The sequence below is a fragment of the Myzus persicae genome, unplaced genomic scaffold (genome assembly GCF_001856785.1).
Source record: "Myzus persicae strain clone G006 unplaced genomic scaffold, MPER_G0061.0, whole genome shotgun sequence".
Classification (NCBI taxonomy): Eukaryota; Metazoa; Arthropoda; class Insecta; order Hemiptera; family Aphididae; genus Myzus; species Myzus persicae.
This window is the reverse complement of record NW_019104222.1, coordinates 578,529-596,935: the sequence shown is the minus strand read 5'-3', so window position 1 is coordinate 596,935 and position 18,407 is coordinate 578,529. Positions and strand designations below refer to the sequence as shown.

The window sequence follows — 18,407 nt, the reverse complement described above, 5'->3', positions numbered from 1 at the left end:
CATTAGTTGAAACGGCCGGTATCTGGGTGAAACGGGAAATTTTGATTTCGGGCGAAACCGGTACCGCCCTAATAGAGTACCTAAATTTATTTTGAAAACGATATAGGTACTACCTATTAGGTAGTAGGTACTTTATTGCAATGAGGTACCTTACTAAAATGTACTAATACGAAGGTATACCTATACTTCTATGAGTTATTTATTTTTTATTAAATGGCACAAAACACAAAATAGTAAGAACAAAAAAAAAAATATAAGGATATAACATATTTTATTATTTATAGTTTAATATATACTATTTATTAATAGATTTTATAAAATAAAAATAATACCTGGGAATCACCTACAAATAATAACATAATACAGCAAGATGTACTAGCATATTTGTAAGTTGGCGAAGAATGATACACCAAAACATGCTTAGTTAAACAATTATTTTTAAATATAACCTATATATATATTACAATACATTAAAAGTATAGATGCGAAACACATAAATATACATACATCGTGTGCACATTTACTCGCAAATAATAACTTATATTAGCTATAAACAAATAATAATAATAATAATAATGCACTTTCAAAGAGAATGTTAATTAATTATACAATTATAACGAATTATAAAGTATTCGACACTTAATAATACGAATACAGACTAACAATATTATTATTATTATTAAATTATAAACTGCATAATAAAAAAAATCGGTTTGCCCGGTTACGACGGTCGTCGTTAAAGAAAAAGATAATATGTAGATGACAAGACTTAATCGAATTATTAAAAAAAAACATTTGATGTGCTTTTAGAATAAAATATAATGCCCTTAAAAAAAACAATAGTGCTCCGGTTTGCTATAAAACAATCGAAATTCGTATGGTAATATTAACTCATTTTTGACGTGTCTTGGAAAACAATAATAATTTATTATATCATGAGTGAGTGCTTAGAAAATTACGTCATTACGATAAATTTTTTGTGCTGAGCCGGGCCCTGCAAGTGGTGTGGAGGGAACGAATCGACTAAAAATATTTTTAAAAATATAAAACAATAACTTGTGTGGTAATACAATAATAATAACATTACGACAATAGTCGCCAACGTCGTCGGATTTCCGGACGCATACTTGGAAGCCGATCAGAACAACAGCGGCTGAGGTCCGACCGCGTTATCGTTTCTGCCCTCGTGGTTCAATGCCAACACCTTATACACAACGTTCAAGTCCCCAGGGAGTCTGGGCACTGACAACCCGTAACCGAACGACTGCGGTTGTGGTTGCCTAAGGACTCGCTGTTGCTGCAGCTGCTGCAATGGCTGTTGCTGGGCGAACTGCGGCAGGAGAGCCAACGGACCGTCACCGAACTGCAGTCGCTGTTGTTGGACAAATCGGTTGGGTTGCTGCTGTCCCTGGACAGGTTGCAATTGCAGTTGCAGCTGCTGCTGTTGCTGTTGCTGTTGTTGCGGCTGGAAGACCACTGCCCTTTGTTGTTGCTGCTGTTGTCGCTGCCGTTGTTGTTGTTGTTGTTGTTGTTGTTGTTGCTGCTGCTGTTGTAGTTGTTGTTTTTGTTGTTGTTGTTGTTGTTGTAGTTGTTGTTGTTGCTGCTGCTGCTGCTGCTGCTGCTGCTTTTGCTGCTGCTGTTGTAGTTGTTGTTTTTGTTGTTGTTGTTGCTGTTGCAGTTGTCGTTGTTGGACGATCTGTTGCAGCTGTTGCTGTTCTTCGAGCACCGCCCTCTGTTGCAGTTGTTGTTGGAACCTCAGCTGTTGTTGTACGCCGAACGATTCTCGCTGCTGTAGTTCTTCTCGCGTTTGTACAGATTGCAACTGTTGCTTCGACAACTCGACGCTTTTCAGGAACTCCAGTTCGTTCCTGTCCGGTTCAACAGTGTTCCGGTCGCCACTGTCACCCGATTCCGCCCGGGTTTCCAGGGCCTGTATCTTCTGCCTTTCCAGCTGTCCCGGTTCCGTGAAAATGGGTATAATGCGCCTCGGAATGCCTGCCGAGTCCTGTTGCACTGTGAATGCCGTCAGTAGTGGTGCCTCGAAAAAGTCAACCTCGGTGCCAGTGTTTGTGGCCGGTGCTGTGGACGAGGCCGGCGTCGAGCGGAGCACATTGTTCGGCGCGTTATTGACGTCGTCGTTGACGATCAACTCAGGCTTGGTGGTCTCTGCTGAATCAGGAGTTAGCGGCAACAGTGTCGGCAACAGTGGAGGCAACAGCGCTACCGTCGAGGTGGGCAACGGTACCGCCTTGGGTGAGACTGAAGTGGGCGATGCGACTGTCGGGGTTGGCTGCAATGCTTCGGTGCGAGTGGTCAAAGCTACCGTCGAAGTGGGCAATGCTACTGTCGGCGCCTGTGACGGCGTAAAGACTTGCTGTTCTTGTTGCAGCTTTTCTGTTGGCTCTTGAACGTTGAGTTGCAATTGCAGTTGTGAGTTCTGTCGCTGTTGTGGGTCTTGTGATTGTAGTCTTTGCACTCCTTGATCCTGTGACTGTCCCAGTCTCTGATCTTGGTCCTGCGGCAGCTCCAATCTCTGCTCTTGGTCCTGTAACTTTCTATTCTGTTGTTCTTGTAACTGTATTTGCTGTTGGCCTAGTATTTGTATTTGCTGTTGATCTAGTAATCGTATTTGCTTGCGTTGATGTTGCTGCCTTTGTCTTTGTTGTTGCTGCTGCTGCTCCTGTTGCTGCTGCTGCTGCTGTTGTTGCTGTTGCTGTTGTTGGAATTGTTGTTGTTGTTGGAATTGTTGTTGATTTTGTTGGAATTGTTGTGATTCAACTTGTGCCAGTTTTACTTCAGTTACTCTATCTTCTTCTTCCAATCGGTTGAGTACTTTTAGCAAAGCTTTACGTAACTTTGGATCCAGTTTCACCGGCTTTTTGGCCAGGTCATTAATAGACTCTGCATCTAGAGAGCTAGGGATTCCCAATTGCTGTTGCTGATCTGCCCAACAAGAACCGGCGATTAAAAGAAGCACACAGAATGATGATACCTATAGACGGAACAAAATAAAGTTATTAGATACCCATTCACATGAAAAAACAATTTGACAAAAAAATATTTTGATTTCATGTACATAATAAGTTGTTGAAAAATATAATAAGATACCTTAGGTTTAGAAATGGACTCAGAAATAGTGACGAAGTCATTACATGAATTTAAAGAGAAAAGTATACCAGATGTAAAGAAATGTTTGATGATTAAAGAGATTTTGTTGCACGATTTTAAATTCTATGACTACCGATTTTTCAGAATCAATCTGCAAGCGTGAGAAAGCGAATTATTATTGACCAACGAACTCCGTTTATTTGGTCTGATAATAATGGAATAATATTGGAATCGGAAATATTGCAAAATTAATAATACATTTTAATAAAAATATGTAACGATGAAAAAAAAAAATCCTTATTCATAATTTTATTATAAAATAAGTAATAGGTGTATAACAAAAATGTAAGCTAAATATTTTTATTTACAATTAATGACAACTAATTGAAATACCAACAAAATCTTTATAGGTGGAATAGATAGATATAAATATATAAGTATAAGATATAATATAATTAAAATATACACTATAATTTATTTGTGAATTAAGAAATAGCCATACTTTTTATTTTGAGAATTTACTTATGAATATCGCACATTTGTATAATACTTCGCTAAAGACTTTAGACCTGTGATGATTTAATAGAGTTGATACTCTAATATCTAACTAAAGTAATTTTTCTTTAAAAAAAATCTACGGACTAATATAAATTATTTGAAGTTATTTCTAAAAATGTTCTTAATATTATTATTAAGTTTAAAAATATCTTAGGAAAGTTCTAATAATCTATTTAATAGGTAGGTACCTATTTTTTAAACACGCGTGTTACTACACAATTTTTTTCAATGAAAGTAAACATTAATGATTCATGAACACTTACAAGTACCTATAAAATAATATATGAATATAATAGTTTTAGAATGTGTATTGTAATTTATTTTTGTGGTATATGGATATAGGATATAAAGTTTTAGACAAATTACAATTTAAATGATTTAGTAGGGGCTTGAAACACATTTTCGTTACTATAGTTACTCGTATGTACCTATACATGCAGTATGCGTCTTGTATCGATACAGGAGAAGGTAGTAAGTAATACTTTTCATAACCTCAAGTACATAGTACATTGGTAATTACGTGTATTTTATGCACATCATTCAATATATTATTTTCACATTGCTTTCATTAGACTCACGATTAACGATTGCCGGTAGGTATGCAGTGTGTATAAATATTATATATAAACATTTGTAATACCTAAATCGTGTGTGAATCGTAAAAAAATCAAAACAAATAATGTTTTGTCGATTATTAATGGATAGAAACAAACAATTTAAGACTTATTAACTCATCGCTATGTCATATTTATATATTATATAGACCTATAATTTTACCATACACTTTATAAGGTGTTTACATAGGGATGCTACGAAAACGATTTCGAACAATATCATATAATTTTATTAAATATATGCGTATTCATGCATGTCGTTCAATACCTACCATTTGTATGAATTATAAGTAATGTACATCAAGGTTATAAAATTATTTTTACATCACGTGTATTTATTGGATATATGTACAATAGTACAGCTTGCAAATGTGGGCATTTTTTTTTTTTTTATAGCTTTTATTTAAATGTAGGCATTACGACTAGGTAAAAAGTTATTCCTCTTATAGAGCCAAATTACTTTTAAGCATTTAACTTAATTATAATTAGTTTATTTACTAATCAACTTTATAATTAATCTATAGATTTATAATGTTCCATTGTAAATTATGATAATACTTAGCTTTTTCAGCTAATTTGAAAAACAAATAGGTATTTAAGTAACTGTATAGGTACAAATCTATAACTTCAGTTCATACTCTAATTCAATTTTTTTTCATATTGATTTAATAGTATTATAAACAAAAACATATAATATCCTAAGCACTTCTACAGTGCGGTGCGCTGTAATAAGAAGGGTCACGATGAGTTTTTAACAAAATAGTTAGTTATAAAAAAAAAAAATGAAAGTTGCACTATCATGTTGTTTGACCTGGGTAATTTTTGAAAACAAAATAATTGAAAATATTTAACATTTTTTATTTGAGTAATTTATTAAGTACTAGTTGTATATTATAATATAATATTATTATTATACTTTATCCTTATTAACTTTAAACTTTTAGAGTTAAATACATTATTTGGTGTCTGTTAACTTTTGCAGAATTAATAGCCTGATAGTAGCTTCTTGACACATTATTTAATTCCGTGTGTCCCCCCAAAAATAGGATTCACTCTATATTTCTATAATTTAGTTACTTATATTACTCAGTATATTATTATACGTATTTTTTAATTCTATTTGCTGTGAGTCATGAAATTAGACTGTTTGAAAAACAGTTGCTGCAATAAATGTCTATAACTTACAATTTTTAACTCCTGTATTTTGCGTATGCTCAACAACAAAATTTATATTATATTTTCGAGTTAATACCATGTTTTGAAAAAAAATGTTTTTAAAAGTGTGTAGGTTATTTTGATAGCCGGTAAGTTGATGTAAGTAGGTTGTACGTAAATACCATTTTGAAAGATTTAATAAAAACTGTATGATATCATAACCGATGTCCTTCACTGAAATATACTACGTTACTATTGTATGAACCAATATCATTTTTCAGTAGTAGAAAAAAGTGAGACATTGCGGGACGCCTGGCAGATGTGAAACATTGAGATTATTTTGTATTGAAAATATGCACGAAAATTGAAATTACGATTTACTAGAATAAATAAACATGGCATAATCAAAAATAATAAATTTAAATTTTTTCGGAAAAATTAATCTTTATTGGCGCGTTAGATGTTTGAAAAACATAATGAAAAAAAAAATAAATTTTCACCTCTTCACGATACTTATATTTCGGTTCTTACAAAACTTAATCTGACGCTAGGCTTGACTCACCTGTGAAATATGTATTATTCAGTGCTGAACACGAGCGTTTATAATTTATAACTAATAACCATTTACCTATTTACAATTATATATTTTTTGGTCATTGGATCGCACAATATTCAAATATTTTCAACGAGACGTATTTACACTATAGTATATAAAGTAGGTATACTATTACATTTTGATCTGTGGTGGTATTTCCGCGACGTTAAGTGGTCCGCTAAAAAGAGTGGCCTGTCACGGAACAGTATAAAAATACACACACACGCACACACATAATAGATTATACGGATATATATAAAATAGCTGCAAAGACGTACCAAGCCAAGTCGTATTATTATCGTACAACATAATATAATATTATTATTATCATCATAGAGGAGCGCCCGGAGTCCTTTTCCCCACTTGACAGTCGTATCGTTGGTTTTATTTATTTATTTGTATGTCTCGAGAGGCGGCGCGTGGAGAAATCACCCATATGTGCGGTTGCCTATTATAACGTAGGTACACTCGCTCGTTTTGTTTACTCGACAGTCGTGTGCGAAATATCAAGTCATGAACTGTTGACCCGTCTGTGTACAGACATGACCTCTCCAAGAGGAGGCGGCGAAGGCAGAAAGCGTCGGAGTGAAAGCGTGTTCGGGTTGGGCTCGGTGTTCTCCGTCAAATTTGTTTTTTGTTTTTGATGCAACACGTCGTAACTCTGATTTATCATAATAGCAATAATAACACTAAATAATAATAGTAATAATAGTAAATAATACCATCGGACGCGTCCGATGCGGGTGGCGAAATCGTAACGAAATTTTTTTTTACTCTTTAATTCGGTATATTTTATCTATGAATCCGTTTTGCGGTCGACGCCTAAATATACGTCGTGTACTTACCGCTTTACAATGCGATCTTGTGCACGCGGTCGAGAAAAACGTGTAGAAGCTATTTTTTTTTTTATAATACAAGTCTGTCGAGGGGAAGAGTCCGTTGCAATATTATTATAACAACACGCGGGCACGAAGTCGATGTTTGTGCTCAATACTACAATAGTATAATATTATAACGTATTATACCTATACAGGTATAATTGTGCGATGATCTGTACATCGAGGTGGCCGAAGAACGTGTCCGAATAAGGTAATATTTTTAACCTATGAGCCTATATTATGCAGGTCAATACCGTACCTATACTGCGTGTCTGCGGCGTTTAGCATAAAGTGTTATTATGATCGAACGTTGACATAATAAGTGCAATCGCATAAAACGAGAAAAGGGATATAAATAATATTGTATAAAAACGTCTACGGGCTCCCGGAGTATATTACCTCCAGATATTGACTTAAGAATTGTATATTTGTATCGTTTAAAAGTTCAATTTTAATCAATATTCAATACATATTTTATTATAAGTTTAGTTTATTAATATTGTTTGAACAATTGCGTATTATTTACTGAAAAAGATTTATGATACTAGATAATAAATTATAAAAAATGATGTAGGTTATTACGTGTACTTACACATACCTACACATTCACACATGATAAAATATCATAATAATATACCAATATGATTTTTTATTTATATATTACTTTTATAATTCCATAAACTTACTTATTTACATTAAATGTATACAATTATATTATAATTTATATAATAATGGCACAAATCATATTTGATATATTATTATTATGGGTAGGTATAATTTTATAATGTCATTCCTGTCACACTAATTTTGGTGCAAATGATGTATTTTTTGTTTGTAAAAAACACGCTTATTCTATACAGCCATTATGGAGAATGTGATACTAGTTCCCATAAACATTTAATTGGATCCCGGAAATGTTTCTATAAAGCTTCTATACATTTCCAACATAATTTGGAAAATTTATGGAAAAGCACAGAAGCATAGCAGCCTCAAATATTTTGTAAATAAACTATAATACGGACAAAAGAAGTTTCCATCAACATTTAATTTTGTGAAGTATGTTTAATTAAAATCGAAACTATACCAAAGCGTTTTTTCCTCGTAATCTATTCGGATTTATCATAGACCTTACACCAATATTTAATAGACAACCGACAACTGTGTATAACCATTTTATATCATTACGAGCGGTGTGCAAAACATCTCACACTGATGTTGGCTGTATTGGTGGCATAATACAATATTTATATACATTTTTAGACCCCACATACATCGAGTCACTCAGTCACCGAAAAGCGCCCTCTATAATATGTTTCCACCCTCAGTGTGCGATTACTTATTTTCTATTGGTATGAGTTCAACGGATTTATTGAGCTGCAGATGCCTCCATTATACACAGCCACATGAGTACCTACAGTGGAAAAATAGTACAGGTGCCTATAATACGTGCGAACGTAATAATAATAGTCGAGTTTTTCGGGTGAAAGCGATAATAATATCTTACAGAACCGATTTTGATTATGAATATCGGGCCAGCACCATCTAGATAATGGCCGAGCGTAAAAGTGACGACGACGTAGGTATACAGACGTACTTTATATTTTGTATATTGTGAAACACGGGTACATAATAATATTCTTTATTCCTGCAGAAAACATATTTTGATAATATATTGTTTCTAATCTGCGGGACACGCGTATAATTACCTCCTCCTCCTCCTCCACCTTCTCCTAAACATTATACGCGTATCCGGAGCTGCCGGATAAGCGACGATGTCCATTATGGTATGCGATTTATTTTACGACGGATCGTCAGCGTTCACACGCTACCGCGACTCATTACAAAATCGACGAAACGCTGTAACCGCCCATTTCGCGACTTACCTATACGGTCGTTTAACGGGCGGCGTGTCCGCGCGAAAAACATCGTCTCGAAGACGCGTCACGACCGTTACGAAGATGCGATGATAACATTTCATATTATTTATAATAATATAGGCATGAGCACACAAACAGCACGGCCGAAAAAATATAAAAAAACGAGCGTATAATAAAAGTTTAACGGATTAAATTGAAAAGCAGACGCGTGACGACGACGGGTACCTATAACACTCGTATACCATAGGTAGTTAAGGTTTAGCTGGTTAGGTTTGTAATTTTATCAACCCGTGTTACAACTTGGTTATAATGTTAGAGGTGTACCTACACACATTCATATAATCATATAATGCGCGAGATACTCTCGACTAGGTATGATATATATATATACATGATAGTGTTCGCGCGTTATAATATGTATTTAACACTTGTACACGACCTGTGAGAGGATGCGTTTAGTCAGCGCAATATTTGTTTTCTAACTCGGACCCACGCGCAACATGCACAGAACGCATTCACGTAAAATCGGATTCTTGTGTTGTAAGTATTTTATATATTCCGCGACTTTAAAATTAAAATCGAAACAGTTTTCGTTAATCGAAATGGATATGAGATTGTTTGGAGACAGTGTGTTCAGACAATTAGTCATCGATGATAAGTCATACCCTCAAAAATATTATTTTCTACACATTTTGTAGCGGATGGTTTTACTTTTTGATTACTCGCTTAAAAACATATTATTATATAAATACAAAAATGATTTTGCGCTAATGCGTTTTTTGTTTATGCTGCACGTGGGACAGACAGAGAAAACAAACAGTGCGCTGACATCCACTTAATATATCACTGGATGGTGTGTGTGTGTGTGTGTGTGTGTGTGTGTGTGTGTGTGTGTGTGTGTGTGTGTGTGTATGTGTGTGTGCACACGCCGTGCGTATATGGGATGTAATGCATAATCGCGGAGAAAGTTCACCCGCCGTACACATACACACACGTACATGTATATTGTACACATAAGCTCACGCCCACCCGGTTACACTGGAGCTGCAGCATCGCGGTATAGGTAATATGAATTCCTATATATATAATATATACATCGTACATAATATGGTGTAGACGATGATTTAGTCTCGGACGACTACTTTCATCCGATATCGATCTGGCGGTACATAATATGACGCGTATAATAATGTGTGTGCATATATTTATAATATGCACGTCTTATTACGACAGACTTGGGTATATAATATAATGCGTCGTATACCTAGGTATGAATATTCTTCTCTTCGGGTTCACGCCGCCGCACCTTTTCGTCGGGCGAAAGGTCACGATCGCCGCCGCATAATAGGTACATACAATAATATAACGTATCATATTAATATAGTGTTACCCGGGTATATATTATAAGCAGCAATTATTATTATATTATATACACAATAATATGTTATATTATGTGCATACGACCACCGGTGCCGCCTCTGAATATCAATCGCGAACGCGTCTCATACCCCGGGCAATGGTAATAATACTATTAGGTTCCTAATATAGATGTTTTATGGCTAATTATTCTAAACGAAGAAAGTCACTGTGTGTAATATAAATTATAATAACACATACATCCGTCCGGTTGACGTCGTGCATAATATAATATACCACCGAGTGTAACGCGTTGCAGTGTTTTTTTTTTTTTTAAATATTATTTTAAATATTACGTCCGTACCCTATGGGCTGAGCGATCTTCCCAAGGATCCAGCGTCTGTAGCGTCTTATACCGTCGGCCGAGGCTGTTGAACCGGTGCCCGCGAGCATTTAAAGCGGTGACTATGGAGAGTCATCGATCGGTGTCCGGGAAAAGAGAACTCGAAAAACGTAGAAAACGTATAAGAAGTAACGGTTGAAAATAATTACTCGGAATAAAATGTTATAAAACAAATGTACATAGTTCATACTTATATTATTTTAGCAATAAAATTATAATTTTACAGGTAGGTTCTCCCGAGTCTCGAAAAATATCTAATCATATTTAGTCGATCCTTAGTAATAATTCATTATAATATTACTGTTTTGCACGTGGTTTTGTACACTAGGTACAGCATTAGTAAATTGGCTCTATGAATCTCTGCACCATTCTTATTCGTGATTATTTTAGTATCCATTTTAATATTTTTATCGATATTTTATATCTAAACAAAATTAAGTGTAATTTGTATTATTTTTTTTTTTCTATACGCACTACCTATAGAACAATACTTTTTCCGAACATATTTTTACTGTGATTCTTTCGATTATCGATCGTATAATATTGATATATGACCTTTGTGATGATATACATTATATGTATATCATTGTACATGTATTACATCTTGACAATATTATTGTCATGGTAAAAATTAAGGTGTTTATACCATTTTTTTCTGCTGCGTAAACAATGAACAGTCATATAATTTAAAATGCCGCTTGAGAAACCCTAAAAATATATCATAATACCTATGGACGTGTCAAACACACATTTTGTTCAGCCGTTAGTCGTTACGCAAGACATTTTTCCCCACACTTGGACATTAAAAAATAGATGGTATATAATAATTAATGTTGTGTATAACGTGTACACAATTCTGATGCGTTCTTTCCGATTGTTTGTTTTTCTCGCGAGTGCGTCGCCGCCGGGAAACAAAATAGTAAAATACCCATATCATTAGGCTACAGGTAGGTATACCAATTATTATACACCTACCTGCAGCCGACTACCGTCTTCAACTACTGTTATAATGCTATACTGCAATATTATTATTATGGAAGTTTAAACAGTGGGATCGCTTTCGATTTTTATTATTTTATTTTTCTCGGGTTTTTTTTTCATGATTAATTAATTAACTAATTTATATTATATGTATGCATATTATTTATACGCCACGGTTACCTCCATAGCGCAATAGCTATATATTATTATATTTTATTATTGTGTTATGATGCGCTGACCATGTACACTGGGTCAAAATATTTGCATTATATTATTATTATTATATATTGTATGTATTTTATATTGTATAATTGAATTGTGTAAAATCAAGTTGCGCAACAATCTGCTTGTGGTTTTATTGGACCGGTAAATTAAGACAAAAATAAAAATAAAAATAAAAATCTCTACATGTTGGTTCGATACGATTCGCTATAAAAATATACTTGAATAGTATGATTCATTTAAAGGCTTACTCTTATTTTCTCGAAACGTTATAATGTTTTGGGAAATCATTTTTAAAGACGATTTTAAGTTAGTACAAAATATTTTTGAACAAAAAATTGAATTGTTTTTTTTTCACTATCTTTTATTTATAATTAAATTTAATTATTTAATGGGTATCTTTTTATTGCAATCATTTTTTAAGATTTTTACTTTTTTGAATGACAGCATACATTTTTAAGAAGTTCATTGAGCATACTATTACCTATAGGCTTTTAGTATTTAAAATGGCGATGAGCAGATAAGTGGAGTCGCACAAGGATAGATGCCCCAAAAAATGTTGTTCCACTAATTACTCTCATCAACGTTTAAAATAATTATAAAGCTCTAATTAATAAACTAAAAATTGTTTTAACTATGAATTTGTAATATATTTTATTTGTTTATGTTGCTTGGTTATGGATGATTCAAGTTATCAAAAAAAAAATTTTTTTTTAACGTTTACACTTTTCGATATAATTAAGTTTAGGCAGGTACCTTTAAAATAATTTCCTTTTTGTTATTATATTTACTAAAAAATAAAATATTTAAAAGTATTAGGCGTTTATACCTATTGTATCATCGTGGACGTCATTCCATATTATATGGACGCTTTTATTTTCGATGTAAATAAACTTTACAGGATTACGCGTTTCACAATATGCGTGAGTAAACAGTAACGTAAATATACTACGTATATCAGAATGTAACAAGTATCTATATGACGTTTTTATATTGTCACGTAAGTGTACCTATACGTTTGCCATACGAATAGATCAATAAAATGTATAATTTATTGGTTTTAATTGATATCACACAACATACGCAGCACGTATATTGTAAGATACAGTAATATAATATACTCATAATAACTCATAATAACTATATAATAGTATGTGATAGCGTGCAGTACACGTTATCTGACGGATCATGGATATGTACGCGTACATGGGTTGCACGGTTCGGAATCGCTAACACGAACACTTTGAACCTCGTCACCGTGCCGAAACTGTAGGTTGTTTGTGATTTTGTATTTCGTTTTCATATCGAAATTATTAAATAATTTATAGTTGTAGATGCATTGTTTTCATTGTTCGTTATTGGCTACGACCCATGAACTTTCCTCGCTCTTTCACGTATATATAATATTACGTTGTTATAATAGTACTTATTACACAATAATATTGTATACTATATTATATTATTATTATTATATAGGTGCTCATTAAAAATATTGAAGAAAATATTATCATTGTCGTGTCGTGCCAGTATAATTATTAATTATACCAACATAAGGTTGATATACGATTAATCGAAATCCACAACTCCTATTCGACATTAAATATTATTTCAATAGCTATCAGTTATCCATAGTAAGTACACCTAGTACTTTGTATCACAATATTAACTAAGCTATAATAATTACCTAGTTGATTTGAATGAAGTTTTTGCACCCTGACTTGGAGTGGTTGTAAATTGTAGTTAAATGATATTATTATTTATTACAGTCTGTCCAGCGAGAAAACACACCATGGCGCAAAGAAAATCGGTTCTTCTGCGCATTTCCGCTTCGTTACCCTGCCATAGTGGAGCCGAATTCATTGGCAGGGTGTTGCGTGGTGATGAGAAAATTGGTGTGTTCTCTTGCCGAGCAGAGTATAGATATACATGTATTTAATATAAAGCATTGAGTTCCATAAAAAATTGTCTGGTACCAAAAAATAAACATTTCAAGGGTTTTGGTCGTAGCGGGATCCATGTGTACTTAACAAATAAAAACCAAGAATAACCAGTTGAACCCCTGGTTTTCCAACCTCTGCAAAAACTCTTGAAGAACTGAGAGAAATAATCAATAGGTCGTTGGTATAGTTATCAAGATTTGGGACGAGTTTGGTCATCGTTATGATTTCATACAACCGTCGACAGAGCGGGAGGCATATTAAATATTTGTGGTGGAAAAATGTGAAAAAAAAACTTGATACCTATAATATTTTATTTTGTAAATGTAATAATGTACTAAATATGTCTAACCAGGACATTGATTATGGGGCACCCTGCAGTAGTGTGCATTTATTGGGAGTCCATCGAGATATTTTTCACTGAGCCAATCAAACTGTGTTTCATGGCTACTAGATTGATGTTAGAAACGATATAGTCTTACGAAAAAGAAACTAGTTTTTCGTAATTAAGTACATATTATGTAGATTTTATAAATAACAGAAAATATATTAGAAACACTACAACACTAAAATATTATACACCGCAGTATATTTTGTGCGTTTGCAATTATTTATGTGGGTGGGTTACGATAATAAACAGGTTCTGATTATTAACTATCTAGTCATTAATTGCCAAAGTTGATAAATGATAATATTTGAAAACATTTTAACGACATTTCATGTTACTTAGGTTCAATTCGAGTTTCTTTTATATTCTTACATAAATACCGTCTACGATGGTGTTACTTACTTCACTAAAAAATATTTGGGCACACACATGATATTAAATCTCATAATTCCGTATTGTATAATAAATGGTGCAAAAGATCAGGGCCAATTTGAAAAATATAATTTTAGAAAATTATAATTATTAGAATATTGCTCATTCGTATATTTCTTGCTTATTTATATGATTTATGAGTTGGTAAAAATAGTGCAACTTGTAAATGTTGATATAATTATATGGAATTTATTGTTTTCGTTATATTGACTGAAAAGTAACGTTGGGACGGCTTACAAACAATTATATATTATGGCTAAAATTATAATTTATAACTGTTTAATAAGTATTGATATGGACTGTTATCTATTATACTAATACATTTTACAGGTATAGTTGTGTTTTTGATATGTTGTCATAAATTCAAATTCAATAATGTTTGGGATGATTTTTTAGGCGTTACGTTTCAGTGTCTAAGGTTATCTAGATTAAGTGTTAATAGTCATTACGCGCGATGTAATCCACTCAAAAATAAGTAGGTTATTACCTATATTATATTATTACTAATTAGCCATGTTTTGTAAAACAAAATGGTCTGATGATCACGAATGACTTATATTTTATAATTTATTCAGTAATATTTTGTGGTTTATTTTTGTTTTCTATGTAGAATGGACGCTTTTTATTACTACTCAGCAGTACGTTTTTATCAATAGGTATTCAACATAGATTTTTGTTTTGTCTGCATGTTATTTGAACGAGATGTTTGAATAATAATTTCAAATCATAGTTGTATATTAAAAATATTTCAAATTTCCCCAGAGTCATTCATTTTTGACTAGTCACATATCACACATAAAATATATTACATAACAAATATAAATACTTAAGACTTAGGTAGTGCTTTCATCCGTTACCTATCCCATGAATTGTATTCCTATAAATTTACAGAAAAATAAATAATCCTCTTGAAAACATTAGGCGCTTAAACGCAAGAAACTCGTTTACTGAAAGAAGTCATGAATAAATATTGGATGTCATGAATGTATTTTCGTTCTAACACTACCTACTCCAACCAAGTGTGTACATTATATGCAGGCACATGCTATATTATATAATTTGGAAAAGCGATCGTATAATCGAATTCAAGGATGATGAGTTTTTGTTTTTTGAACCAATATATTGTGTTAAGAAACAAAATATGGAACAACAACATCAAAAATCCAGCGTCGTATTAATAATTAATTAAGACACGAAAAAATGTCAGCAGTAAGTAGTAACGCAAAATAGCTTTGCCGTGTCAAAGTACGTAATGCAGTGATTTTTATTTACTTGATTATTAAATTGCGCGTTTTTTCACAAGAATATTTGAAATTCACAACTGAACTTTAAATTGTGAAGCAAAGTTATAGATTTTACCTCACAAAAATTATCTCCATAGCGATATTAATAAAGTACTATGTTAATAATTATAATTTCATTTCGTTAAAGTTTAGGCGTATCTACCTACATCAACAAAATGTCGAAGTGTTAACGAACTGCTGAAGCCTAGCAGGCAAGAAAAAATTGAATAATAATACGAGTATATTACGCAAAGTGCAAAGACCAATAAAAATTATATTGTTTCGACAATCTACGCGATTCGAATAGATGATATCGCACAAAAACATATAATATTGTGCTTACACGTTGGCTCACAGAAAATATTACACGATTTCACGTAACAGATTTACCTATCAATTGACATAATCTATTAGCGAGTTTAATGATTTCGATATTAATAGTCAATGTACATATTTGTCATTTATTTATTGTGTCTGATTATACAATGTCTCGTCTAGTATCATATGCAACACGTTGAATTATACCCAGCTAATAATACATAGATACCATCCATAGTCTTATTTTTTAACGGCGATCACACATCATATTGGTTACATTTTGTACGTATCAAAAATACTTTTTCAAACACCGAGATATATATATATATAAGCAGGTCCTCTTTATATATGGTTGGATATATTGGTTAGATAAATACTATTAAAACGCAATATCATAAAGTAAAAAAAATGGTTATGTCCAATTTTGTACTACAGCGATTTAAATTTTCTATATTCGTAGTTTCATTATCTGATGAAACATGATACTTAAATAAATGTTTTAATGTAGAAATATCGAATATAGATTAAATAGTGTTTTTAAATTAATGATAATATCTTAACTTTAGATAAGATCGGAGAAATATATGGACCACTATTCCACTGTCTACAAGTAAAATCCTTATAAGTAAAAATATATTTATTTAATTTATATACTAACATCTAAAGAAAAATATTTTGCTTCCGATTATGAAACTAAAAATATAGATTATTATAAAAACAAAAACCTTAAAAATCACGACTAAAATAAATTGTCATGCCAATCGTGCACGATTTTTAAAATTTGTTTTTGTATCGGTCTGTTATAATAAGTAATTTTCTCTACTTTCAACTATGTAAAATACTTTTTCAAAAAGAGTAAAAAAATATATAAGGATATAAATATATAATGAGTTCCGAGTGGCTTATATTGTTAAAAAAAAAACTGCATATAGGTACCCAGTAGATAGTATAATATAATATGATTATTTTAAATAAAAACGGCTGAATTAATCTAACATCTAATCGATGACCAAAGTACGATAAGAAATACATTTTAACACCATAATATTTAAAAAAAAATACCTATGTATTTTAAGAACCCTAATTTTACTCTGATTTTACGAATCATATAATTTTATTAGGTACTAATAATTAAATTATGAAGTAATCGAGAAAAATAGCAATAATAATTTTCATTAAACGTGTTTTTACCATGTTAAGCTTACTCTATTTCCATGTATTAATATGCATGTAATTTATGATGTACTATGTATGTATGTATGTACAATGTATGATGTATACATATTATATTAGGTTAAACAAGTTATGCAATTTTAAGAATTATGTATTTTTCTTTAATAACATAAATAATTATTTCCAGCTCTATACGTATTAATTCACACACAATCTGCTAAAACAATTGGTAAGTATAACATGTGTTAGAAAATTCATAAAAGTGAAAATAAAATATAACACACACTCGATTTATACTCAAGTAATTATTTCATATTTCCGCTTTATCCGATTCGATCTCAAAAAAAAAATTGTTTAAGAGTACGGACTTTGGAAATAATAATATTAATTTTGTGTTCTATTACCAATATGAAATCAACAGTAAAATTTTGAAATTAAATTTTTATAACTGAATTCATAACATCAATAATTAGGTAATAATAATTATTTTTCTGATATAAGTATCACAGCTTTTTGAAGGTAAAATCATTATTTTTTTTAATGCTACTATACTAGATTTAGTAAAAAGGTTGTATTAAGTTCAACTCTCAACGTTGTACAAAAGAAATATTCAATTAGAAATAGTTTTAATAAATCATTAAGTAGGAATTAAAATGAATAAAATTAAATAATAAAGTATATTTTTATTCAAGAGACATAATATATGATGCACAATTAACAATAATTTATGTAAACACATTTTATTAGAGTTTGAATATGAGAAAATTGTTATAATATTAAGACGCAAGTCCCACTTAAAACCACTGCTATTGGATTAAAAATTGTAATTTAATATAAAAATGAATACTAATATTATAAGTTTGTATAAGTGTCTATACTTAAAAATATGATTTATACATAGTTGTGTTCTACTAACCTGGAGTATCATGGTGATGTTGTTGGTAGACGTTCTGGATGGCGACTAAGCCAGTCTCAAAAACAATATCACGACGACGATGAGCAGATCGTAACGGTAACCGGTCCCCTCGCGGAGAACCATCAGAGTCTCCGGGGGGCGAAAATTTCACTTTTTAAGGTCATGGCGATTGATGATCTCAACATGAACAATGTGAGTAATAATAAAAATAAT

General features: G+C 32.0%; 1 protein-coding gene across 1 annotated transcript; it reads right to left on the bottom strand.

The window, feature by feature from the left end:
• Nucleotides 1–633: 633 nt before the first annotated feature.
• LOC111040176 (putative uncharacterized protein DDB_G0271606) lies at nucleotides 634–18,298 on the bottom strand. Its single transcript, XM_022323959.1, has 3 exons — nucleotides 18,195–18,298; nucleotides 1,635–2,992; nucleotides 634–1,553 (listed from the first exon to the last, which is right to left on the bottom strand). The coding sequence occupies exons 1-3, from the start codon at nucleotides 18,204–18,206 to the stop codon at nucleotides 1,139–1,141; spliced, it is 1,785 nt and encodes a 594-aa protein (XP_022179651.1). The 5' UTR covers nucleotides 18,207–18,298; the 3' UTR covers nucleotides 634–1,138.
• Between the last annotated feature and the right edge of the window lie 109 nt (nucleotides 18,299–18,407).

Excerpts from the sequence above, each read along its gene's own strand:
- LOC111040176 (XM_022323959.1), bottom strand. Across the intron at positions 1,554-1,634 it reads AAACAACAACTACAACAGCA|ACAACAGCAGCAGCAACAAC; the intron begins GCAGCAAAAGCA and ends AAAACAACAACT.